Consider the following 27,667-nt stretch of genomic DNA (forward strand, 5'->3'; position numbering starts at 1 on the left):
TAGCGTTTACAAAATAGGGGATAGTTTTATTGCATTTTTATAATTTTTTTTTTTTTTTACTACTAATGGCGGCGATCAGCAATTTTTTTCATGACTGCGACATTATGGCGGACACTTCGGACAATTTTGACACATTTTTGGGACCATTGTCATTTTCACAGCAAAAAATGCATTTAAATTGCATTCTTTATTGTGAAAATGACAGTTGCAGTTTGGGAGTTAACCACAGGTGGCGCTGTAGGATTTGGTGTACACTGTGTGTGTGTTTACAACTGTAGGGGGTGTGGCTGTAGGAATGACGTCATCGATCGAGTCTCCCTATAAAAGGGATCACTCGATCGATGCAGCGCCTTAGTGAAGCACGGGGAAGCCGTGTTTACATACGGCTCTCCCGTTCTTCAGCTCCGGGGAGCGAACGCGACGGAGCGGCTATAAACAAATAGCCGCGCCGTCGTCCCGGATCGCTCCCCGAGGGGACCCGACCGCCGCAAGACGCGGGGGGGAGTCCCGATCGGACCCCCGACCCACGTCTAGGCAGGGACGTACAGGTACGCCAATGTGCCTGTACGTGCCATTCTGCCGACGTATATGTACATGCGGCGGTCGGGAAGGGGTTAATTCAGTTATTTAATTGGTTACTATGATTATCTGCATCAGATTTTGTGTGCTCCAGTTTTAGTAAATTACCCCAGCGGTGTCAATCATCTTATTGTAAACAATGAATTCCCTGTTTGGCAGTTGCCTGAACAGTTGTTATTGGGTACTTTAGTGGTTGATCTGCAAAATGTTTATAGTAAATAAAATGGCAGAATGATAGAAAAGCATGCAAATAAGCATCAAAATGTATTTTAATGAAACCTACTGCAATATTTTAGAAAATTATATGCACATACTGAGCATACACTGCACTTGCTTTTTAATGTTTCAAGACCATATTCTTGATCTGTTCTTTTGGAGATGTGAAAGCTGGAGGCGATGTTGACCTAAGTGCAGCTGGAGAGTGGGAAGTCAAGACCATCACAAGTGCTTTGAAGCTGTATTTAAGGTTAGTTAAATGTTCCAACTATGTAACTAATTTGGCTCTGGTGATTTCCTTATGATAAAACACTGTCATCTAACCAGTGTGTATTAATGAAACAAGATAATAATTGTAGGAAGTTAGAATTTTAGATTTTGATTCAGACTCATTCTGTGTTTTACAATTGACCATACATGTGTGAATATGATTGAGTGAACCCCCTGTAGAATCCAAACTAGCCAAACATGCACATTTGAATTATAGCAGAACATGTACAAAAAGCCCATGGTAATCCAGTGGCCTATCACTGCCGAACAAAAACACTGACTCATTACAGCTTTCAAAATGTATTAGATCAGTTTTACACCTAAAGGAAGGTTCCCATTACTACCATATTTGTTCCTTGACTCTGACCTCTCCTTCAGCCCCCACATCCAATCACTGGCAAATCTTGCCGCCTTGCCGCAAGTCCAGAATTCAACCCTTCCTGACTAATGACATCAAAAAGCAAGTTATTCACTCCTTGATTTCCTGCTTTGACTACTGCAACTCTCTCCTTAATGGCCTACTCTTACGCAGGCTATCCCTCGTTCAGTCTATTATGAATGCTGCTGCTAGACTCACTAACCGATCTGTGATTGCTGCTCCTCTTTGCCAATCCCTTCACTGGTTTCCTCTACCCCACTGTATACAGCTCCACAACCTACAAGGCCATCCACAACATCACCCCCAGCTACATCACCAACCTCATCTGCAGATATTGCCCAAATCGTCCCCTCGTAGACCCCGGAAAACTCACTTATTCAGAGAAGCCTATCCCACACCCACATAACTGTCCACGAGCCACCCCCTTCAAATCATTCCCCGCATCTGTTACCTTTTGTACCAGGGCACTCCTGTTTTCTTCTGTATTGAACTGTACTGCAATTGTGCTGTCCTCCCTCTACATTGTAAAGCAATGCGTAAACTGTTGGCGCTATATTAACCGTGTATCATTTAATTTGTTCCATACATGGGGCGATTACTTTGTGACAACTCAAATCACATCTAAAATACACTAGTGTGAACTAGGACTAAGTAAAGCTAAATATCAGCAGTTCAAAACATTTTAGTTCTTTGTCCTGTGTTCATTGTTTTTAAACCGTTAATCTTTAAAATTGATTGCTTTAAGTAAATGGAACTGGAGTATATAAATATAATACCATGCATTGTTGTATCTGGTAATTTTTTTTTTTTTTTTCTATTTCACACATGTAGACCCAGTTGTCTAGCAAAAATGTCAAACGGGGACAAAACTATATTACTACCAGGGGTGCTTGCAATAGTAACATTTAAACTATTTAAACACATTAGCAAAGGTGTGTCCTTCATAAATGGGTCAATTTAGGCTTAATTGTTTTGGCCTCTTAATCTCTTCAAGCAAGCAGTCTTAGTGATTTTGTAAAGAGATTATTATTATTATTTTTTAACTACTTGCCACCCATGTCAATTCTGATATTTGTCTTATACATGTAAAAAAAAAAAAATATCTATTTATTTTATGTATTGCTAGAAAATCCCAAACATTATCTATTTTTTAAGCAGAGGCACCAGAGCGTAAAATCGGTGGGTGTTGCAATTTATGTCACGTGGTATTTGTGCAGTGGTATATCACATGCACATTTTTGGGAAAACATACACTTTAATGTATTTTATGCTGAGTTAATGGATTCCTAACATCTCACTTTAAAATTGTGTACGCTTGTGGAACAACGCCGAACTACGATACCTAAAAATCTCCATAGGCGGCGCTTTGAAAGATTACTAGTTTAGAGTTATACAGGCGCTAGAATTCTTGCTCTCGCTCTGACGTTCGTGGCGATACCTCATGTGTAGTGAGATTACCATGAACATATGCCTGCAGGACCTATGTGCGTGTTCCGATTTGGGGGTTGGGGATTTTATTTAAATGTATTTTCTTTGTCATACCTCATGGGACACAGAATTAGGCTAATATTCATTACCTACTGGGTTATACTTCAGGTGAATGGACACCGGTAGACCAAAGGTCTTTAGACAGGAAGTGAACCCCCTCCCATACAGGAAGTACTTCAGTTTTTTACTAGTGTCGTCAAGGTGGATGGCACATTTGTTTGAGCTCTCTGAGCTCCAGGTCTCTAGTCCCACAAACGATTCTTAATGAATCAAGGGATTGACTGATCAGATCCATTTGACAGTCTCTATATGCTTGGATAAATGGTACCCAAGCCTCGCAAACAAGACTCAAGATCCTGCAAAGTTTTGCCTGTAATGCAACCTCCGGGTGCAGGACCCTGCAAAGTGGAATCCTGGACACCTCTGCGCTAAGTCTTTCCTGCAGGGTGCCGTACAGGTCCAATGGAGTGGGCACTAAACTTGAAAAGGTTACCCAGTCTTTGAAGGTCCTCAAGTGACATAAACCCGCCGTGATGGGTAAGATTGGGCTCTTGGTTTACTAAGCTGCCCTGTGCTTGGGTAAGTGAAACTCCTTTATTTACTTATTGTGGGGTGTCCCAGTGATTGTAACAATCAGTCAAGCTAGCTGGAAGTTGGACACGTGTGCAGTGACCATACAGGGGAGTTTTGGGCTAGCTGTGGGTGTTTGCAAAGTGTTCCTTTTTTTATAATGTCTGGCTGTTTTTCACCAGTATGATGGCGCACGACGGTGCGCTATTTCGCCTTGAAACTTCATGGTGCACATGCATTTGCAAGAGCGCCGCTGTTCTCAGCAGTTTGTTCGGCGGCAATGGTGCACATGGCTGAGCTGCACATGCGCCGTAGCCTTTATCTGGATGCACGAAGATTCGCAATGGAAAAATAATATAAGCTGCGCTGTTAAAATGACAAGTGAACAAATAGATTAACATAAACCATAAGTGAATAAAAAAATACCAAGTCCCAACTGCGAAATCTGCAATTTACGCAAAATCCTCCAATGACTCTTAGGGATTCCAATAATCTCTTTAAAGAAGTGCAAGTCAACAGGAAAAAGTTCAATGAAATTCTTGTGACTTGTATGTAGATAGTGAATCCACCACCACCCAAAGTGCATGCTTACCAGCTGCACAAGTTTAGACACTTATACCCAGCCAGGGCCTTTTCCTCCCAAGGATCTTGTTGATCTGGTCAGCAGGTGTAATAGACCGTCCAGTCAGGAACAAAATAGATGGTGCAGCTTGTGGACCCACGCACGGTTTAACCAATGCTGAGGCAATATTGTCTCTCTCTCGGTTCCTGGCTCTCCACAACTCGGCTCTCGGTATCTGGGTGTAAATTCCGGTCCAGACAAGTACAGCTCATCAATAGGCTAACTACACCACGTTACATCAGCAAAAAGAGGCCGGCCTTCCCTTACGTGATTACAGCCACGCCCGTTCGCATGCGCGGAACCTTATCGTCGCACAGCCAGCTTATTTAAGCTGTGTATGCCAAGCATGCTGTGCTTCCGAAAGGGCAGCTGTGGGACACAGAGCAGGCTCTAAATCCAGCCATTTGTAGCGGTCCATTTCTCCTTACCTTGGTCACGTGAGTCACTAGGTGTTGCTTGGCAGACTAAAGGTGCTTAGCAGGATGTTGCATAGGGGCTTGGTGAGCCCTCTTAAAGGGTCTTTCTTCTGAGGGTGTTAATACTACACCGAGGGACTCCTTTTTTTTGGCTTGTAAATGTCTTAAAAAAAGAGCAAGACTATCACTTTGGGGAAGGGCATACCTATGTCGTCGGTAGTTCCTGATGAACCTAGTCGTATCCCTAGTGTTGTATCCCCTGAAAGACCAGAGGCTTCCGGGCAATGTGACCTACTGTGCCTATCTGGTTTCGTGCCTACAGTCAACACTGCTGCTTTACACTTTTTCACCAAGGATGCACTGTCCTTGGCCCTAGCCAGGTAAGAGCACAGGATGGCTGGCATGATTGCCTCCATCCCGCAGGGTGGCAAGAAGCGTGACAGATCCCCCTCCCCGGAGCCTCCTAATTTGGAGCAGGAATGGGTTGAGGATGGGGAAGAGCTAAAAGCTCGGGATTCTGTGGAGGTCCTGGTGGATGAGTCTACTTATGAGCAATCTGGACAGTAAGATATCCAGTTAATGTCTGCTTCTCAGTCGCAGAGGCTTTTGATCCAGACTCTTACCAAGATGGATCGTTCTGCCTTTAATTTGCCTCTTGCAGAGGTTGGGTAAAAGATAGGGGGCACTAATAATTAATAAAAATAACAATGAAAATCATAGGACTGCACTCCTGAAGTCACTAATCCTTCTCAAATAAACAAATGTGCACAAAACATTATCAAACATATGATTAAAAAATACTGTAAAATATCAATTAGTGCAAATAATATTCAGTCCCAATCTTGAGCACAAAAAAATATGATAATAAAGTCCATAAAACACCAAACGTCCATTCCGTGCTTGCCGTGATATACTGATAGAGAAGTGATCCTTCACCAAACTTGAATAAACACCCAAAGTGACTGGATAAGTAATCTGCTTACTAGAGCACATTGACTCCTTTACTAAAAAAGAGAGTCAAGCAGGGGAATTTTTGCCACCCATAAGGATCTGTGCCCTGAAGGATCAGGTGCGTCAGATAAGGGACACCAGACAACCCTCCATTCGGCTCTGTATGAGTCTTCGAGGCAGTGCCCTATGCCCAGTTCCATTCCAGGCCTATACAACAAGACCTCTTGCTGGTGCGCGCAAAACACTTTCCCCAATTTGTTCATTCCCCGACTTGGTTAGGGTAGGCAGTACACTTTGGTGGAGGTGGGTCAGCCACGCCCCTGTGACCTTTGACCTCTGGGAACCCACCTTCTGACCTTTGACCTCTGGGGGAGGTCCCTGTTCTAATTGCTGAGTCCTAGCCTTATTCTTCAATGGGAAACCCTAACCCCATGTTTTGCCTTTTATAATTACTTTCAACTTTGCCCTAATTTTACGGTCAATTTTGCCGCACAGCTTGGTCTGCATGGAAATGTGTATGTTAAAGCATGTGAAATATTGTAATGTATTGCCTCCATAGTTATCAAAACACACAGTAAGATCCTTTTCACACATGCATGTCTATCAGCTAGCCGTAGTCGGTTATCAAACCGCATGTTGGATATGATTTTGCATTTTAAAACCCACGTCCATATTTTGCTTTAATTCAAAATATTTTTCATGACAGTAAAATGTACACAGAACTTAACATTAAAAATAAAGATTTAAACTACAGACTACCCATTCAGGATTTAAATCTTTTCATCCAAAAGTATATGTCCAGCCAAGTCCAAGTCAATACATCAATACATTTGTTGGTATCCTGGTGATTTGACCATCCCCTTTGTTTGTTTACCTATTTGTAAAGCTGAAAAGATATTGTGGTCTCCCACAACAATTTGATATATCAAAAAGTTAATACTAGACAGCTCCTCATAGCTACAATTGAATCCAGGCTTGCAGGATCTGTGTCTTAATCTGATTTAATATCCGAGTGCAGGACATAACACACACTTCATAAAGCAGTCTCACTTGCATTACGTGTAAGACTATGCATATTTTAACCACTTACCGCAGTGCGAGAAAATACGTCCTCTGTGCGGTGATATCTGAATGATGCCTGCAGCTACAGGCATCATTCAGATATCACCGTCTTCAGCCGGCGATTCTGTGCACAATAAGAATGATCAAAGCGGCAGTTCCGCCGCTTGATCGTTCTTGTAGGCAGCAGTAGGGGAATTCCCCCCCCCCCCCCCCCCCGCCACCATACGGTGCTTCTCCGGACTCTTCCGTGCCATCGGGGGCCCGGAGAGCGAATCGGCCGGCGCTGGCTGGGGAAGCATAGAGGTGACTGGTGACCAGATGGTCACCAGTCATCTCTATGACCGTCGGAGGCCCGTGCGCGACGTTATGACGTCACGCCCGGTACCCGGAAGTAAACAAAGCTGCAATCGCGGCTGTCGGTGTGAGATCGGTGAATGTTTTTTCACCGATTTTCATGCTTGTAAGCCTGGAGGAGAGATGTGGGGTCTTATTGACCCCACATCTCTCCATAAAGAAGACCTGTCACACTGTTTCCTATTACAAGGGGTGTTTACATTCCTTGTAATAGGAATAAAAGTGATAAAAAAATAAAAGTGTAAAAATAAAAAAATTAAGTAAAATAAAAATATATTTTTTTTTTTTTATTTATTTTTTTAAAACGCCCCTATCCCCGGTAGCTCGCACGCAGAAGTGAACACGCATGCAAGTCCCGCCCACATATGTTAACGCCATTCAAACCCCACATATGAGGTATCGTCGCGTGCGTTAGAGCGTGTGAAACAATTCTAGCCCTAGACCTCCTCTGTAACTCGAAAATGGTAACCTGTAAAAAAAATCAAGCCTCGCCTATGGAGATTTTGAAGTACCGAAGTTTGGCGCCATTCCATGAGTGTGCGCAATTTTAAAGCGTGACATGTTGGGTATCTATTTACTCGGCGTAACATCTTTCACATTATACAAAAAAATTGGGCTAACTTTACTGTTTTTTGTTATTTTTTTTAATACATGAAACCATTTTTTTCCCCCAAAAAAGGTGTTTGAAAAATGATTGCGCAAATACCGTGCGAGAAAAAAAGTTGCAATGCATTCCCTAGGATGTCTGCTAAAAAATAAATATATAATGTTTGGGGGTTCTGATAAATTTTCTAGCAAAAAAATTGTGATTTTTACAGGAGAGAAGTGCCAAAATAGGCCCGGTGGTTAAAGTAAACTAACTTGCATTTCTTTCTCGAATATGGCTATAGTTCATTACAGGAATTAGGATAAAGATAAACTGAGTGGATTTTTTTTTTTTCCATTGTACTTTAATCAGTTGTGTGAATAGCAAATAATGAGTATCCTCAGCAATAGAGATGGGCTTGGTCATGTTCGAAATCTCACATGCCCGATCTCGCCAGGAAGCCGACACTGCACAGAGCTAATCACTGGCAGTCTGACATTTCCCCATCTGCTGCACAATGTCTCAGTGCCTATGATAAGCGCTATGCAGTGTCTGCTTCCTGGCGAGATCGGGCATGTGGGATTTTGAACACGCCCGAGCCCATCTCTACTCTGCAATATCGGCAAGGAAGCAAATCGATCATTTACAGCTTGTTTTCACATTCCTCAAGGTGCTCAGATCTTTAAAATTTTATGTGCAGGCCAACAATTCATAATCCCACATTCACAATGCTGGTCCAACAAATCGCAATCCCCCATTCATTATGGTGGTCCAACAAATATTCACTATACTCGTCCAACAATTCAAAAAAACACATTTACTATACTGGTTCAGCAATTCACAATTTCACACTGTCACAATGCTGGTCTAACAAATCACAATCCCACACTCACAATGCTGGTTCTATAAATCATTCCCGCATTCACTGTGCTGGCCCAACAAATCACGATTCCATATTCACTGCGCTGGTCCAATAAATCGATATTCTGCATTCACAATGCTGGTCCAACACAATATAATTCTGCAATCGTTATGGTGGTCCATCAGACGTGCATAGCAGATGAGCATAAAAGCACTCCAATGTATCATTTTGTGCAGTAACTGTTTGCTATTTTTATATTGGAAAGTATAAGCAGAATTGTTTAGCTTTTGATAAAGTATATACAGGCCGGTAAATGTGCATTTTTCTCAGGCTACAACATTAATAGTAAAATAAAATTCATTATTGTAAAATAAGCCAGCTTTTAAACGAACATTTGTGGTTTATTCAATTTCTTGGACTTCTATAGCATTAAGGTGAATGAGTACTTCCAGTAAAGTATATAATTCTCTCTCTGCTAACAATTAAGAGAGTGGTGTATAACTAGTATATGTTGGAACGGCTTGACGGGGTTTGTTTTAACTTTGAGCTGTCCTTGTGTTTTCAGGAGCCTGCCAGAACCACTGATGACATACGAGCTGCATGAAAGATTCATCAATCCTGCCAGTAAATATTCACTTTATTTACTGTTGGTTATCAGCAGGTCTTTGTGGAAGCTTATTTTAAAGGGGAATTCCAGCTTTAAAAATAGTCATTTTACAAAATCACAATGGGTAATATACAGTATAATGCTGTGAGGAGATGCAAAATGTATGGTTGTATAGTTTTCTCCTCTGTCCAGCTCCATCCATTAGTATGAGTCTTAGTTATTACAGTAACTGGTGGGTGAGCTACTTGCCTGACAAAGGGATCCTGCGTGACTCTGAAACTCTGCACTCTTCTTATATTGCGATCATGCAATAAACTATCCGTTTGGGCGCTACTTTGTGTCGATCCATGGTGTGCTGGCAAATATCTACGTTGGGTGAGCTACTGACGCACTCTCATGCTAGAACACTATAAACACTGAGGAAAAAGGTAGTTATTCTGGATGTACAGTGTTTAATATTTTAATCATCAAGAGGGGGGTCTAGATTAATGTACAAGTAAATTGAAAAAAAACCTATGCACACAAATTGCAAAGTATCAAGAATATTATGTTACATTATATTCAAAATTACTGTAAATATTTTTCAAATAGCCAACAATATATGCTTTGTTTATAAACTGTACATTCACCAATTATAAATCATAATTTCAGAGCTTGAATAGTTAGGTTAATAAGGTTGGGTCCTAATTGGATGCTATGAACTGGATATTGTTGATCTTCACATTTGGCTATAATAAAAAAAAAAAAAAAAAGTGCCTGTGTCTGTTGCCTCCAAAACTGCAAAAAAAGGAACATCAACGCAAAATCATAACTCTAAGAGCCGGTTCACACTGGGGCGACTTGGCATCCGACTTGAAGTCGCCTCAAGTCGTCCCAAGTCGCGCTGTCGAGAAAAACAATGCAAGTGAATGGGAGCGGTGTTAATACACACGACTCGAGTCGCTCCGACTTCAAAAGAAGTTCCTGTACTCCTTCAATCCGACTTGTAGGCGATTTGTACCCATTGATTTCAATGGAAGTCGCCTCCAAGTCTGATCCAAGTCAGATCATTGTCTTAACTGAAGCGACTTTCCAGGAAGATAACATACATTTCTCAGGCAAACCTCTCCCTCCCCCTCCCTCCCCTAGAGCTGATTGTTGTTTGATTGGCCACTGGAAAGTCTCCTGTCCTGGAGACGACTTCAAGTTGTGTTGTATATCGCCCTGTGGTTCATGCTCAAGTCGTGTCAGAGTCGCCTCTGAAAGTCGCGCTGGAAGTCGTGTCGCCCTAGTGTGAACCGACTCTAAAGCTTGGCCATACATGTATTAAACTTCGGCCAAGTAATGGTCGTGTGTACGCGGCACACGAATAGCTGTGTGTGTAGCAGCCATTTTGTTCATGTCACAAGTCTCCCATGCCATTTTGTCAAGCAAACCTTTTAAAATAATCTTTATTTTTTTTGAGTAGTTTTTATTACTTTTATTCACTAACAAATTATTGTCTGTGCCTCAAGTATATCTAATCATTATGACCAGAGCTTTTTTTCTCAGAAAATAGGTGCAGGAACTCAACCACGACCCCGTTCAGATTTCACAAACAGTAGAAGGGTCCTAAAGGGCCATTAAATACCAGGATTGCATTACATACAGAGTGCAGAGTTCAGGGGGTTACACACAGAGTGCAGAGGTGTCACTTGTGAACACAGAAACCAGACTTCTGTGTTTACAAGTGATTGTGGTGAGCGGGCACCAAAGGGTCTGAGCCAAAGGTGGTGGAACTGAGTTCCCCCAAGTTCCCCCTGGAAAAAAAGCCCTGATTATGACTATAATTTAATGCTAGCTGTGACATGTATATTCCATGTTAAAAATAATTTTTGGTTTAAACCTGCAGCTTTCATTAAAATACCTGCCTTGAATTTTCTTATTCAGGCACTTCTTTTTTTTTTTTTATAGGGGGACAATGCTCTGCCCCTGTTTTCCAGCTGTGCTCCTTTGTTGTCACCCTTTAGGCTTTCAATGGAACACACACTTTGCAGGCATGGTTCACTGTTGTCACCATTGGGGGAAACACTCCAAATAGGGAATGGTTTTAAAGAGGCCACAAGAGATTGAGATGCAGCAAGAGATGGGAAAAGTGTGAAAACACTATTTTTATAATGGTACTTGTTTCTGAAACTAAATACACATAGCAAATTAAATGTCATTTAAGCCCACTCATAGATGGATCAAAAATTGGCTGGTTCAGCCGGGACCAACTAAATTACAATACATCTTTGTGCAAGCTGGTTGTATAGAAGTCGATCTGGGAGCATTTAATCATTTTTGTTGCCTTATGGCCTGTACACAAGATCTGAAGATCGGATGATAGACTGTTCATTTTTTCTTTACATGTTAGTCACATATCAAAAATGAAGAGTAAAGTTACAAAAATTCTCGTACATCAGAATAACCAAATCGCAAGTTATGTAATGTGTTGTAGTGTATTTGTATTGTATTTTCGAGCGCCAACTGTACTAGTTAAAAGAAAATCGTACGATCTTGTATCAAACAAGAAGTGCTTATCCCATGAGATCAAATCGGATGAACGGTCATGATCCGCTCTCGAAAAGCTGTGTACCAACTATCAGATTATGGTACGATTGGTTGAAAAGCATTTTTTCCGTCCGATCTTCAGCTCGTATGTACGGGCCATTGGTCGGGGCTTACAACAAATTTAAGTAACATCAGCTGCCATCATTCCAGTGGCCATAGAATACAATATAAATTTTTTTTTTTTAGTAAGTGTCACAAAAAAAAAAAAAAAATGCAGGAGTGACATAAAAATTACTTTAACCACTTAAGGACCGCCTAACGACAATATACGTCGGCAGAATGGCACCGCTGGGCACAATCGCGTACCTGTACGTGATTGTATAAAGCCCAGCGGTGGGTCGCGGGCGCGCGCCCGCGACCCGGTCCGAAGCTCCGTGACCTCGGCCGTGGGACTCGCGGACCTGATCGCCGCTACAGTCCCGCGATCGGTCCCCAGAGCTGAAGAACGGGGAGAGCCGCATGTAAACACGGCTTCCCCGTTCTTCACTGTGGCGCTGTCATTGATTGTGTGTCCCTATATTAGGGAACACACAATCAATGACATCAGACCTACAGCCACATACCCCTACAGTTGTAAACACACTTCAGGGGACACATAACCCCTTCAGCGCCCCCTTGTGCTTAACTCCCAAACGGCAACTGTCATTTTCACAATAAACAATGTATTTTAAATGCATGGTCCCAAAAATGTGTCAAAATTGTCCGAAGTGTCCGCCATAATGTCGCAGTCACGAAAAAAATCGCTGATCGCCGCCATTAGTAGTGAAAAAAAAGTTAATAAAAATGCAATAAAACTATCCGCTATTTTGTAAACGCTATAAATTTTGCGCAAACCAATCGATAAACGCTTATTGCGATTTTTTTTTTTTTTTTTTTACCAAAAATAGGTAGAAGAATACGTATCGGCCTAAACTGAGGAAAACATTTTTTTTATATGTTTTTGGGGGATATTTATTATAGCAAATAGTAAAAAATATTGATTTTTTTTCAAAATTGTCGCTCTATTTTTGTTTATAGCGCAAAAAAATTAAAATCGCAGAGGTGATCAAATACCACCAAAAGAAAACTCTATTTGTGGGAAAAAAAGGACGCCAATTTTGTTTGGAAGCCACGTCGCACGACCGCGCAATTGTCAGTTAAAGCTACGCAGTGCCGAATCGCAAAAAGGGGCCTGGTCTTTTACCTGCATTTTGGTCCGGGTCTTAAGTGGTTAAGGGAAATATTACAACATTAAGGCCTCATGCACACTGGACGTTTTTACAGCAGCTGTTTTTGGCAGTAGACGTTTTTTTTTTCTACAGTCAATAAAATCTCTATCATGTTATCCTATGTGTCCATGCACACTGTTATCAGCAGTTTTGGGCAGTGGCGTTTTTGAGCAGTAAAAAAACCCCAAAACTAGTGGGTTCAGCTGTAAAAACGCTCCAACGCTGATAAATGCTGATAAACGTCAATAAACGCTGATAAACGCTCAAACATCACTCGCCAGCATTTTTTTACGTTTTTGATCCTTTGAAAAAACGGTAAAAAACGCTATTGAAAAAACTTTGAAAAAAGTTGAAAAATCCACTGCAAAGCTACTGGTATTTTTATAACGTTATTTTAACGTCCAGTGTGCATGAGGCCTAAATGTTTGTTAATGGAAAATGTGCTATGGTTTGTCATTATTGGAAGTCTAGAACTTTGACAAAATAGATATTCAAACTTATTTGCATCCTTTTTTTTTTTTTGCTCTTTTCTTTCCTATATCTTCCATACCTTATTGCTTTTCTTATTTCTTGTTTTCTGCTTAATTTACTTTATCTGCTCTTATCATTCTTGTTTGTCTGCTTTTACTCTGATCCTGAATGGTTTTATCTGAGCTTCCACCTTGGTAGATGTAAAGGTTATAGATTTTTTTGGCTCATCCTGACTTCAGTGATAGGGTGATTCCTCACGAAGATTGATATGGCTCTTGCTTATGAAGTTATTTCTATTTTCATCCTTTTTTTTAAATTCACTGGTATTTTAACATACAACATATTTCTAGCTTTTAAAACTGCTCAAAACATTTAAAATTGAAACAATAATCTAATTGGAAGAAGGCAGGCGTGTGTGTCTGAGCACACTCAGTATCTCACAAAAGTGAGTACACCCCTCACATTTTTGTAAATATTTTATTATACCTTTTTATGTGACAACACTGAAGAAATGACACTTTGCTACAATGTAAAGTAGTGAGTATACAGCTTGTATAACAGTGTCAATTGAAATGTCCACCACAAAATAACTTGACACAGCCATTAATGACTAAACTGCTGTTAACAGTGAGAACACCCCTAAGTGAAAATGTCCAAATTGGGCCCAAAGGTCTGGAGACATGCTTGGCCAGTCCATCACCTTTACCCTCAGATTCTTTAGCAAGGTAGTGGTTGTCTTGGAGGTGTGTTTGGGGTCGTTATGTTTGAATATTGCGCTGTGGCCCAGTCTCTGAAGGCAAGGGGATCATGCTCTGCTTCAGTATGTCACAGTACATGTTGACATTCATGGTTCCCTCAATGAACTGTAGCTCCCCAGTGCCAGCATCACTCGTACAGCTCCAGACCATGATACTCCCACCACCATGCTTGACTGTAGGCAAGACAAACTTGTCTCTGTACTCCTCACCTGGTTGCCGCCACACACGCTTGACACCATCTGAACCAAATAAGTGTATCTTGGTCTCATTATACAACAGGACATGGTTTAAGTAATCCATATCCTAGGTCTGCTTGTCTTTAGAAAACTGTGCTGGCTTTCTTGTGCATCATCTTTAGAAGAGGCTTCCTTCTGGGACGACAGTAATACAGACCAATTTAATGCAGTGTGCAGCGTATGGTCTGAGCACTGACAGGCTCCGCCACCCCTTCAACCTCTGCAGCAATGCTGGCAGCATTCATATGTATATTTCCCATAGACAACCTCTGTATATGACGCTGAGCATGTGCACTTAACTTCTCTAGTCGACCATGGCAAGGCCTGTTCTGATTTGAACCTGTCCTGTTAAACCGCTGTGGTCTTGGCCACCGTGCTGCAGCTCGATTTCAGGATCTTGGCAATCTTTTATAGCCTAGGCCATCTTTATGTAGAGCAATAACTTTTTTCAGATCCTCAGAGTTCTTTGCCATGGGGTGCCATGTTGAACTTGAGAGCGATAAAACCAAATTTAACACTCCTGCTCCCTATTCACACCTGAGACCTTGTAACACTGAGTCACATGACACAGGGGAGGGAAAATGGCTAATTGGGCCCAATTTGGACATTATCACTTAGGAGTGTACTCACTTTTTTGTTTCCAGCGGTTTAGACATTAATGGCTGTGTGTTGAGATATTTTGAGGGGACAGCAAATTTACACTGTTATACAAGTTGTACACTCACTACTTTACATTGTAGCAAAGTGTCATGTCATCATTGTTGTCACATGAAAATATATAATAAAACTTTTGTGAGATACTGTATTTGTGTGTTTATGTATGTGTGTATGTGTGTGTGTATGTGTATATGTATGTATATATATATATATGTGTGTGTATGTGTGTGTATGTATGTATGTATGTATATATATATATATATATATATATATATATATATATATATATATATATATATATATATATATATATATATATATATATATATATATATATATATATATATATATATATATATATATATATATACACACACACAATTGGATATGGTTCTGATCAATTATTCCAAACTTGTATTAATAGCTTAAAATAGGTTTGTATGAATGGGAAATGTGTAAGTGGATTGGAGCGTCTATGCAATAGATGATGATTTTCACTTAAGATGTTTCACTGGTACCTTTAGGCATTTTAATAATCAAATTTTGTTGCTTATTGACCTGGATAGATTTCAGCAGAATGAGGAAGAAAGGTGGTGTGCCCAGAATATTGAGTGGTGTCTGAAGCAGTACGTGCTTCATCTTTCAACCTCCCATGTTCTGCAGTTCTCATTAATCCATCTGCGTTCTGGAGTTCTAACATCACACTGACTTTATAGCTCAGTGCTCAGCCACTTATAACAGTATGCTTAGTTTTAATTGTGGATTATTTCGAATAAGTACATATCTGACAGCAACAAATGTAAAGACATCTAATAAGATGCATAAATTAATTATTCTTTACGCTGTCGGGTATAAGCAGTCATACTCTATAAAAAAAAAAACATGAGGAACAGAACAACAATTGGTCAGTTCAGCACATGAGTGCACTTGTAGGCAGCTGGTGTGTGATGGGGAGGGCTTTGCCAGCAACAGACAATGCCAATAGGGCAACTACTCACCATGGCTTTTCTGTTGCAAATGTATCAACATCCTTATACCCTTGTTAGAGGAACTTCCCATTTAATAGGTCATAACAAAGGAGTATGTAATAATGGTAGTAGTTTATTAATAATAATAATAATAATAGTTGAATGAATTATAAATATAAATAGATGTGTTTGGTTCTCTCTTACAGAAAGTGGAAGTCCTGAATCCCGGGTGAATGCCATTCATTTCTTAGTTTACCAACTTCCTGAGAAAAATCGAGAAATGTTGGACCTGATCATCAAGCACTTGGCTTAGTATGTAACATCAGTGTTATCTCTGCCTTAATGTTGTGAACAAAAAATAAAGTGCTCATCTAACCCTTGCCTAATGAATCCATGCATTTTAGAGATCAGCACAAGTTTTGTGGCTTTAAGCTTTAATGTGCTCAACAATCAAAATCCCATTCATTTCAGTGGCCCCTTGTTCACATCTGGGGGGGTGAATGGGATTTTGCTTGTTGAGCGTCCTCAAGCTTCGAGCTACAAAACAATTAGGTGTGACTGTAGCCTTAAACAGAACAAAAGAGCACCCAGATCTGGCAAACCATAAAAATGCATAGGGCAGTTGTATACAGCCTTGGTGAGGGAGAAATGCAGTAGCCTGGGCAAGAAAATCTAACAACAATTCAATTCTCTTCATCCTTGTAGCAGCCGGACCAGGGAGAAAGACTTGTGCGCACCATTTTACTAGATGACACATTTTGGGAGTGGGTCTCTGCTTTCTCAAGCCTGCTAAAGTGTGTTTTGTGCTGTGCTGTGCTGTTTTTTTTTTTTTATAGTTTACATATATAATTTCAGTTTTACATATGCAGGTCACAGCATCTGTTGTATTTAACCCCTTCCCGCCTAAGGGTAAAACAAAGAATGACACAAAATAAATTCTCCTGCTCCCAGTGATCGCGGTAATGCCACCATATGTGTATGTTGTATGTACCCGTAGTAGAGCCCAGAAACAATAATGCCCATTTTGCTTTTTTTTTTTTTTTATTCTACCTAAAACACATTGACACATTTTAAAAATGCTTTTAAAAAAGTGTACTGACCCTGACCTTTGATCTTTACTTGACCCAAACGCCAACTCTGGCACTGACCTAGATCAAACCTTAGTCTATTTTTTTTTTTACACAGTTGATCTCTCTGCAAGGAGAGAGAGAGAGAGAGAGACAAAATGTATCTTTCCTCACCATTCACAGAGAGACAATTACAGGGGCGGGCTTTACAGTGACTGATCACTGTAATAGCCAATCGGAGGCTATCGCAACGATCAGATGACCCGGAAACCAGAAGTTTCGGCTGACGATTGTTGGTACGGGATTCGGGGCTCCCGGTGAGACCACAGTCTCTGTGATGTGCGGCGCTCTCCCAGCTCAAAGGCAGATGTGCATTTATGTGGCCCCACGGAGAAAGCCCAGTCCAGTGAGACCGCATATATGCATACTGTCGGTGTGAAGTTAATGTCAGATTTATATTAGTATTGTATGATACTTTACATAAGTTATTGCATTTATGTAATTTAAGCTTATCCTGTCTGTTTTATTCTGCTTACAAGAAGTTTCTATATTTCCTCCTCCACCCTACATGAGTCAAGCTTATGATTCACATTGCTTATTGAGACCTAATTGACAGAGCTGGTGCCCAGTGGCTTAGTGTTTAATAGTAGATTTATTTATATATATCTCTGACGTAATATCTTTTTTTTTTTTTTTAGTGTCTCCAGCCATGCCAAGAAGAATTTGATGACTGTAGCTAATCTGGGAGTGGTGTTTGGCCCAACATTAATGAGACCTCAAGAAGAAACTGTAGCAGGCATCATGGACTTGAAGTTTCAAAACATTGTTGTTGAAATACTTATCGAAAATCATGAAAAGGTATTTACCCAACCTTTTCTTGACTGCTTTAAAGGCATTTAACCAATTTGGGATCGTTTTAATATCTTGTAGTCACATATATCTAGAGAGTGCGGCTGTTCCTAAAAATTACAGTTTATAAAAGTTGAATGGTTGCGAACAGGGTTTCTTATAGGAACAGTCAGCTTCCAGCTCTCACGTTAAAGCTCACCACACACACGTTACATTCTGACCATAGGGTCCTCCTGTTACATAATTTTATGAATCTAGAGTTAGCTGTGCAAAGATTGTACAGTTAGATTGTTGCAGGGTTGGTGAGCTTGAAGTACAGCCACAGCTCGTTTGCCTGTACTTCTGTGCATCACAGGAGTGCAGTTTCTTCTGTACTCCTGCGACCGTTTTTCAGAAGACAGAGGGCTGACAGAGCCAGTATACATGACTGGACCGACACCTGGCTCTGCCTCTCAGCAAGCTGCTGAGAGCCTGAGCCGACCGCTCCAGCCCCCTCAACAGCCCAATGCTCCAGTGAGCATGGGGGGGGGGGCAGAGCAGAGAGCTGTGACTGACAGTCACCAGGTCTTTTCTCACGGGGCTGTGAGAACTGAGCAATTGGCGGTGTTCGATCGCTCTGTTCTCAGTGTTAGTGTGTCCAGGGGACATATGCAGCATCGGACCAATGCTCCATCTACCTAGGCAAGTATGAGTCTAGAAAAAAAACACCATACATCGCTTAACTTTTGGTTAAATTCAATACCCTGTTTGATTTCTGTGTACATTACTTCTAGTCTTGCTTTCTAACCTTTACTAAATCGCCTGCACTGCATGACGGAGTATAAACTTACAAATGAAGTGTTTCTGGGTAAGTGTTCTGTATCTGTAGCTAGAAGCAAAGTTAATGGTATGGGGACATCTGTGAACTGTAATGCCTCATGCCCCACAGCCCCACACTGTCTCCCTGTTTGCCAGTTGTTTGTGATATAACCGTTCTAAGACTCATCTACTATATGCTCTTTGCTGCTATCAGAAAGAAAATGGTTGTATATCTCTAAGTCCCGCTGGCCAGGGTGTGGGGTTTGAGGATTTAGAAATATGAAGAGAGAAGTGGATCACATATCATTTAAATAAAGGTAAATTGAGTCAACTTTCTGACTTTAACACAGTTCCAGTGTCTCCCTCGTAGCCATCATTGATTTATTTAACTTGTTGATTAGAATTGCTGTATAGCAATGTACATGTGATGGAAACTTCATCTGTATTTATCCTTGTAGCAGCAATCTTTATATCTTTCTATTTATGTGATGTGTTCATAGCACAGAAGTAAAAAAAAAACAGAAGTCAGATGAGGTGACACCAGAATGAAGCAAGAGCCAGGAAGGCAGTTTTCATTGTTAGGATGAATATACTCTACATTTTGGCAATTACCCAGGGCTGACAGACTAGACAAGTGTCTTATTGTCAGTATGGATCAGTGGAATGTGATTGCCTATACAACAGCTTTCAACCAAAGATCTCTGACGGGCTGGATAGATCTGAAAGTGATTTATGACAAATCCGGGTGTGTGCATGGACAAGTTAAAGGAAAACTACTGGTTTTAGGTTGGTTTTTGTTTGTTTTATTTTATTTTTTTATTTTTTAAACTGCTGTTTTTTATATCTGTATTTACAATCTTTGTTTTACAAATAAACAATACATAAAAAAAGAAATACCAGAGCACTATGGGTAACCTAAAGAGAAAGCCTACCTTAAAGCACGATTCTGTCTGTATGAAGTTTGGATTGAGCCATCTGGGGAATAAGGCACTGCTGCAAGTCCTTTTTAGTGTGTAAACATTTTAATCCCAAACATTCCTTTTAAAGCCGTTGGGTCTCTGGGTTTCTGATGGTAAAACCAAAAAGTAGGCATATTAAAATGAAAAACATGTGAAGTGAGCGCTAAACTAATAGCTGCTAGCAAAAAGGCAATATACATAATCCTTCAAATCAATAAATATACATAACGCGAAAGTGAAGATAATCATAAAAATTGTAGAAATCGTTGTCCTGTATTCCAAAAAGGTCCAATGATCCAACTGAGTGGAGTTAAATCATTGGGACTTTTTTGGATTAATACAGAAGGACTATTCCTACTTTTATGATGATCTTCACTTTTGAGATTTGTATATTTTACAGCGCTGTACATTTTGTATATGCATCTAAAAATACCCCTATGAAACCCAAAAATGTATTCATCAATACAATTCTTAATGGTGCATTCACACCAGCTGCTTTGCAGATGATGCGGTGGGATGAATGCATTTTGTTAAAAAAAAATAAAAATGAAATGTCGCAGTGATATTTCATTAAGTTCTGTTGGCCATCACACGTGCAAGGTGTTGGATTGCCTCACGTTGTGTTGAAAAGGTACAGCCTGCTGTTCTTGGTTTTAATGCACACCATGTGGTGGTTTGAACTGACCAGGTAGTTGAGGCATTTTGCCTTGTATTGCGGTGTGGCTGCACTGGAATAGCTGCCAAACGTGCCAGATACCCATTTTACCACACCTGTTCTAAAGAGACCCTAAATAAATTTTTAAATCTGAACTCAAGACACTAAACACACCGACTAAATAAATTTGAGCGTGAAAGGGTTTGTATTTCTGGTCATCCATTCCTGAGATTTACATAAATCTGGCAGACATTCTAACCATTTAGCAGGGCATAAGCCCCTATTTTTATCTGCTGCAGTTTAGTAGCACTTGCATGGCTTCTCTCCCGCCAAAGGAGAATCTGCAGACTGGCAAGCTTTTCTTTGTCACTCTTCTGTCTCCTCCTGATTGGAACATTATGCTGCTTTTCCCTCCCTCAATCTCTGTGCTGTTTTCCAGGGACTGCAAGGTCATATTCCAGTACATTCTTACTGCTCGTATTAAAAAAAAAAAAGGATTACAGATCAGTGCTAATTTGTATATTTTATATCTGCCTGGAGTTCAGCTTCAAATAGTACCCTTATTCTTATTCTTATTCTTAATTTATATAGACCACCTATAGTTTTCTAAATGGCAGGATTCAGACTATAAAAGAAAAGGGCAGCACTCTTTGGTCTTGGTCATGGTGGAAAGATGTCTTTTATACAGGCGACAAGCTGTCCCCTCCTAAATAACTCAACACACAGCCATTAATGTCTAAACCACTGGCAACAAAAGTGAGTACAACCCTAGGTGAAAATGTCCAAATTGGGCCCAAAGTGTCAATAGTTTGTGTGGCAACCATTATTTTCCAGCACTGCCTTAACCCTTATGGGCATGGAGTTCTCCAGAGCTTCACAGGTTGTCACTGGAGTCCTCTTCCACTCCATGATGATATCATGGAGCTTGAGGATGTTGGAGACCTTGCGCTCCTCCACCTTCGTTTTGGATGCCCCACAGATGCTCAATAGGGTTTAGGTCTGGAAACATGCTTGGCCAGTCCATCATCTTTACCCTCCGCTTCTTTAGCAAAGGCAGTGGTTGTCTTGGAGGTGTGTTTGGGGTCGTTATGTTTTAATACTGCCCTATGGCCAAGTCTCCGAAGGGAGAAGATCATGCTCTGCATCAGTATGTCACCGTACATGGCATTCCTGGTTCCCGTCACCATGCTTGACTGTAGACCAGACACACTTGTCTTTGTTCTCCTCACATGGTTGCCGCCACACACGCTTGACACTATCTGAACCAAATAAATTTATATTGGTCTAATCAGACCACAGGAAATGGTTCCAGTAATCCATGTCCTTAGTCTGTTTGTCTTCAGCAAACTGTGGGCTTTCTTGTGCATCATCTTTAGAAGAGGCTTCCTTCTGGTACAATAGCTATGCAGACCAATTTGATGCAGTGTGTGGCTTATGGTCTGAGCACTGACATACTGACCCCCACCCCTTCAACCTCTGCAGCAATTCTGGTAGCACTCATACATCTATATCCCAAAGACAACCTCTGGATATGATGCTGAGCATGTGCTCAGCAACCATGGCGAAACCTGTTCTGAGTGGATCCTGTCCTGTTAAAATGCTGTATACTCTTAGCCACAGTGCGGCAGCTCAGTTTAGGGTCTTGGCAATCTTCTTATAGCCTAGGCCATCTTTATGTAGAGCAACATTTCTTTTTTTCAGATCCTCAGAATTCTTTGCCATGAGGTGCCATGTTGAACTTCCAGTGACCAGTATAAGAGAGTGAGCGATAACGCCAAATTTTAACACACCTGCTTCCTATTCACACCCGAGACCTTGTAACACTAACGAGTCACATGACACTGGGGAGGGAAAATGGCTAATTGGGCCCAATTTGGAAATTTTCACGTAGGGGTGTACTTATTTTTGTTGCCAGCAGTTTAGACATTAATGGCTGTGTGTTGTTATTTTGAGAGGACAGAAAATTTACACTGTTATACAAGCTGTACACTCACTAACTTACATTGTAGCAAAGTGTAATTTCTTCAGTGTTGTCACATGAAAAGATATAATAAAATATTTACAAAAATGTGAGGGGTGTACTTTCTTTTGTGAGATAATGTATATGAGATCAATTTGGGGAATATTTGACATGGATATTTTTCATATTGCAATAATAGTGTTATTCTTAGGCCCCATACACACCATAGAATCTATCCGCAGATAAATCCCATCAAATGGGTTTCTGCGGATAGATCCTATGGTGTGTACACTCCGTCGGATATCTATCCGCAGATAAATCTCCCCTGGAATGGATTTCCAGCAGATAAATATTTGTCGACATGCACAGAATATCTATCTGCTGGAATCCATTCCAACGGATGGATCCGCTCGTCTGTACAGACTTACCGGATCCATCCGTCCAAAGGGATTCCCCGCACGCGCCGTAATGAATAGACGCATGCGTGGAATTCCTTATATGACAGTGTCGCGCCCGTCGCCGCGTCATAATAGCGGCGACGGCGCGACACGTCATCGGCAGAGGATTTCAGCGCGGATTTCAATGCGATGGTGTGTACACGCCATCGCATTGAAATCCTCTGAAATCTTAGAGAGGATTTATCCGCGGATACGGCCCGCTGAACCGTATCTGCGGATAAATTCTATCGTGTGTATGGGGCCTAAGATATGTGTTGTGGTATTTGGGATTAGGAGTCTAGTTGAATGTAATTTATGTACTATATTTTCTATATCTTTTTTTTTTTTTTTTTTCTACTTTATTAGTATTGTAAATGTATTACTATGTATTTTGTAATATTTTTTTTAAAGTTTAAGCTGCTTATTTTTTGCCTTACCTCCACCCACCCAAATTGCCACATTTTATACCCAGTCACATCACTGATACTCTTGTGCTTCTCTACACAAATTAGGCTGATAATGGCTGGTGAGCAGGGCTTCCATGGCGCTGTATATAGCTTCCACGATTAAAAGAACTGCAATCCAAAGAATGAAAGGGGCAGAGCTGGGGAGATGATGCTGGACATCCAAATCAGATGGGCTTTATCTGACATCTAATACACACTGTTCGATCAGAGTAAGCAGTTTTAATACTGGAAAGGAGCATGTATTGGTTCACATATGTGCAAATTCAATGTGGGTTTCCCCACATTTAGTTCGCATGACACGCGAGTGTGACCAGCTCTAAATTGAGCCAGTTCACACAGGTCCTGGGCAGCCGTGAAGCGGATTGCAAAAGGGTCCTTTGTGTGTTTTTGAGTCTGGTTCAGGTCCGCGTTCAGGAAAAAAGTTCAAACTCAAATCGCACTTGAACCGGTGAACAGTCACATACACTATATTAACAAAAAAGCATTGGGACACCTGCTTTTACACACGCATGAACTTTAACCACTTCCATACCGGGCTGTTATACACACATCCATACCAGACCTATTCTGGCACTTCTCTCCTACATGTACAAATCATAATTTTTTTGCTAGAAAATCACGCAGAACCCCCAAACATTATATATGTTTTTTTAGCAGACACCCTAGGGAATAAAACGACAGTCATTGAAACGTTTTATCTTGCATGGTATTTGCGCAATAATTTTTCAAACGCCTTTTTTTTGGAAAAAAATTGTTTCATGAATTAAAAAAATAAAACAGTAAGGTTAGCCCAATTTTTTTGTAAAATATGAAAGATGATGTTACACCGAGTAAATAGATACCTAACATGTCACGCTTTAAAATTGCGCACACTCATGGAATGGTGCCAAACTTTGGTACTTAAAAAATCTCCATAGGCAACGCTTTGAATTTTTTTACAGGTTACCAGTTTAGATTTACAGAGATCTAGTGCTAGAATTGTTGCTGGCACTCTAACGCACGCGGCGATACCTCACATATGTGGTTTAAACGGCGTTTACATATGTCGGCGGGACGTGCGTGTGCGTTCGCTTCTGCACGAGAGCTACTGGGGACAGGGGTGTTAAAAAAAATATTTTTTATTTCTTCTTTTTTTTTTACATATTTATTTATTTTTTTACACTTTTTTATTTTTTATTATCACTTTTATTCCTATTACAAGGAATGTAAACATCCCTTGTAATAGGAATGTGTGTGACAGGTACTCTTTATGGAGAGATGCTGGGTCAATAAGACCGCACATCTCTCCTCCAGGCTGGAAAGCATGAAATCGGTGAAAAAAAATTCACCGATCTCATGATTACTGTTGCTTAGCAGCCGCAATTGCGGCTTTGTTTTCTTACGGGGACCCGGCCGTGACATCATCACATCGCGCCCGGGTCCTCCGACGGTCATAGAGAAGACTGTTGACCATCTGGTCACCAGTCATCTCTATGCTTCCTGCCAGCGCCGGACGATTCGTTCTCCGCGCCCCGGATGGCACGGGAGAGCCCGGAGAAGCACCGGATGGCGGCGGGAGGGGGGGGATGTCCCCTCCCGCCGCCTGTAAGAACGATCTAGCGGCGGAATCGCCAGCAGAATCGCCGGCAGAAGAGAAGGATGTCTGAATGATGCCTCTAGCTGCAGGCATCATTCAGATATCCACCCACAAAGCCCAGGACGTCATATGACGTCCACCCGGATCGTTAGAGGTCCTTTGTGGACGTCATTTTACAAAAGGCTGGTATGGATGTGGTTAATGACATCCCAGTCTTAGTCCGTAGGGTTCAATATTGAGTTGGCCCACCCTTTACAGCTATAACAGCTTCAATTCTTCTAGGAAGGCTGTCCACAAGGTTGAGGAGTGTCTATGGGAATGTTTGACCATTCTTCCAGAACCTTGTTTTGTGCACTGATGCAAAGTCATATTGGAACAGGAAGGGGCCATCCCCAAACTGTTCCCACAAAGTTGGGAGCATGAAATTATCCAACATGTCTTTTAGTATGCTAATGCCTTAAAGGGGTTGTAAAGGTACAACATTTTTTCCTAAATAGCTTCCTTTACCTTAGTGCAGTCCTTCACTTACCTCATCCTTTGATTTTGCTTTTAAATGTCCTTATTTCTTCTGAGAAATCCTCACTTTCTGTTCTGTCTGTAACTACACACCGTAATGCAAGGCTTTATCCCTGGTGTGGAGTGTTGTGCTCACCCCCTCCCTTGGACTACAGGAGAGTCAGGACACTCTCCACAGATAAAGGAGCTGTGTGTTAGTGGACGTCCTGACTCTCCTGTTCTCCCCCTTCAAGGGAGGGGCGTGCACGACACTTCACACCAGGGAGAAAGCCTTACATTACTGTGTGGAGTTACAGACAGAATAACAGGAAGTGAGGATTTCTCAGAAGAAATAAAAACATTTAAAAGCAAAATGGAAGGATGAGGTAAGTGGAGGAGGACTGCACTAAGGTAAAGGAAGCTATTTAGGAAAAAAAATGTTTTACCTTTACAACCCCTTTAAGAATTCCCTTCACAAATTTAGGTGCCAAGCCCAACACCTGAAAAACAACACCACACCATAATCTCACCTCCACCAAATGATTTGGACCAGTGCACAAAACAAGGTCAATAAAGGCATGGATGAGTGAGTTTGGAGTGGAGGAACTTGACTGGCCTGCACAGAGTCCTGACCTCAACTTGATAGAACACCATTGGGATGAATTAGAGAGGAGACTGTGAGCCAGACCTTCTAGTCCAACATCAGTGCCTGACCTCACAAATGTGCTTCTGGAAGAATGGTCAAACATTCCCATAGGCACACTCCTAACCCTTGTGGGCAGCCTTCCCCCAGAAGGAGTTATAGCTGCAAAGGGAGGGCCAACTCAATATTGAAACCTATGGACCAAGACTGGGATGTCGAATAAAGTTCATGTGCTTGTAATGGCAGCTGTCCCAATACTTTTAGTAATAGAGTATGTGAACCCAGCCTAACACTGCAAGACTTAAGGGAAGGCTGGAGTACAGCTTTAAATTAAGCAGTTTGCCAAAATGTCTACTTTAGCTGATGAGAAATTGTCCTAAAAAACGGAAATAAAGATTTATTACAGCAAATTAATGAATATTTGAATTGGGAAGACCTACAGAATCATGAAATTTTAAGGCAGACATATTACATTCTAGATAAATTGTAAAAGGTGCCTAGAAACTAGTATCAGTGTGTCGTTCGATGCATTCACGTTATTTTAGCAACAGAAGCACGGCTATTAACATTTTAAAATATTATTAATCTATTTATTGTTCTTGTTGGTTTTAGGTGTTTGAATATTGCCAACATCTTCATTGTTGTGATGAGGTTTGAGTTAATAATTTAGAAACCACTAAGATGGAATGAGTTATGCTTGTTTTATATATTTTTGAGTAGTCGGCTCAGCCTTCTTGCATGCAGAGCATTACTCATAAGAGGGCAGTGTAGTTCTACTAGGAAGAAACAGAATCTTCAGCCGACATTTTCATCAGAGGAATAAAAGCTTAGCAGGCAAATTCTTCGAACCAAAGTGATACATATTTAGAATTTATGGTATCCTAGCAGTGAGACACAACAGGATACATGCTGCTAAATGGGAACTTTTATGATTTGAAAACCCTTAGGGGCATATTTATAAAGCGGTCAATGTGACTTTCACCAAGCATTCACTGGTGGTGAATCAATCACTGTCAATTAAACATGCACCAGAAAGATTCATCTGCAGTGAATGTTTGTTGACGATCAATTTTTTTATAAATGGGCCCCTTTGTTTGAAGTAGTGTTGGCCTACTATGCAAGCTCCTTCAGCCGTCTATCGAAATGCTGCCTATATGCCGCCTTTATGAAACCAGTACAAGTATTTTTGTGTAAGAAATATTTTATGTACAATTTATGAAGATTTTTTAATTTTTTGTCAAATCCCTGTGTGTTTTGCGGAGTCCTGCTTCTCCACTTAATGCTGCACAGCAGAAATTCCTTCTTGTACACTGTTTTTCTGTCTAAGTGCGTTGTACTTTGAACATCGCGGGCTGATGCTGTAGAGCAGCCCTTTTCTAGCAGGGAACCCTGGGGTGACTACAGGTTTCTTCGGCAAAATGCCTAAAATTGATCAAAAATTGCGTACAAGCCAGTGGGTGGATCAAGCCTGGTTTTAGTTACACAAAGCCACGTGTTTTTTCGATGTACACCATTACCACCTTCTAGCCGCCAGTGTCCTAACAATGACATCATTGGTTGATAAGAAGGATGTTGGGTGTAGTTTTCTTGTTTGCTCCACCAACTGCACCTCTCCAGCAGCATTGTGGTCACTATAGCTTAGAGTTGGGCCTCGTTCACCCCATGGTGCAGAGAAATAATTTTTTTTCTGTATGCGTTCTGCAGGGCACCAAAAGATTTTTCTCTGTGCCCTGTTCACACCACAACGTGCAGATTTTTTCTGTGCGGGGATCAACTTGTATGCAGTTTTCTGCATGTGAGAAACTGACATGACAACAACATTGCTGTGAACATGGCACATAACTGACGTGCATTAAAACTGATGTCAATGCGCACTAAAATTGATGTCAATGTTGGGGGTGCAACTGCTCCAAAAACTCACGGTTCAGAT

At 41.0% G+C, this 27,667-nt stretch overlaps 1 protein-coding gene across 3 annotated transcripts in view; it reads left to right on the forward strand.

The window, feature by feature from the left end:
* ARHGAP10 (Rho GTPase activating protein 10) overlaps positions 1-27,667 on the forward strand; it is a 333,889-nt gene that overhangs the window by 215,694 nt on the left and 90,528 nt on the right. For 2 of the 3 annotated variants that reach the window (XM_040331859.1, XM_040331851.1), the window contains exons 15-18: positions 958-1,045; positions 8,921-8,979; positions 16,038-16,143; positions 17,597-17,756. In XM_040331859.1, coding sequence (XP_040187793.1) covers positions 958-1,045; positions 8,921-8,979; positions 16,038-16,143; positions 17,597-17,756 — 413 coding nt within the window. Of the gene's footprint in view, positions 1-929; positions 1,046-8,920; positions 8,980-16,037; positions 16,144-17,596; positions 17,757-27,667 lie in introns of all 3 variants that reach the window. The other variant, XM_040331844.1, reaches the window with a different exon arrangement.

This window comes from Rana temporaria, chromosome 1, assembly GCF_905171775.1.
Source record: "Rana temporaria chromosome 1, aRanTem1.1, whole genome shotgun sequence".
Taxonomy (NCBI): Eukaryota; Metazoa; Chordata; class Amphibia; order Anura; family Ranidae; genus Rana; species Rana temporaria.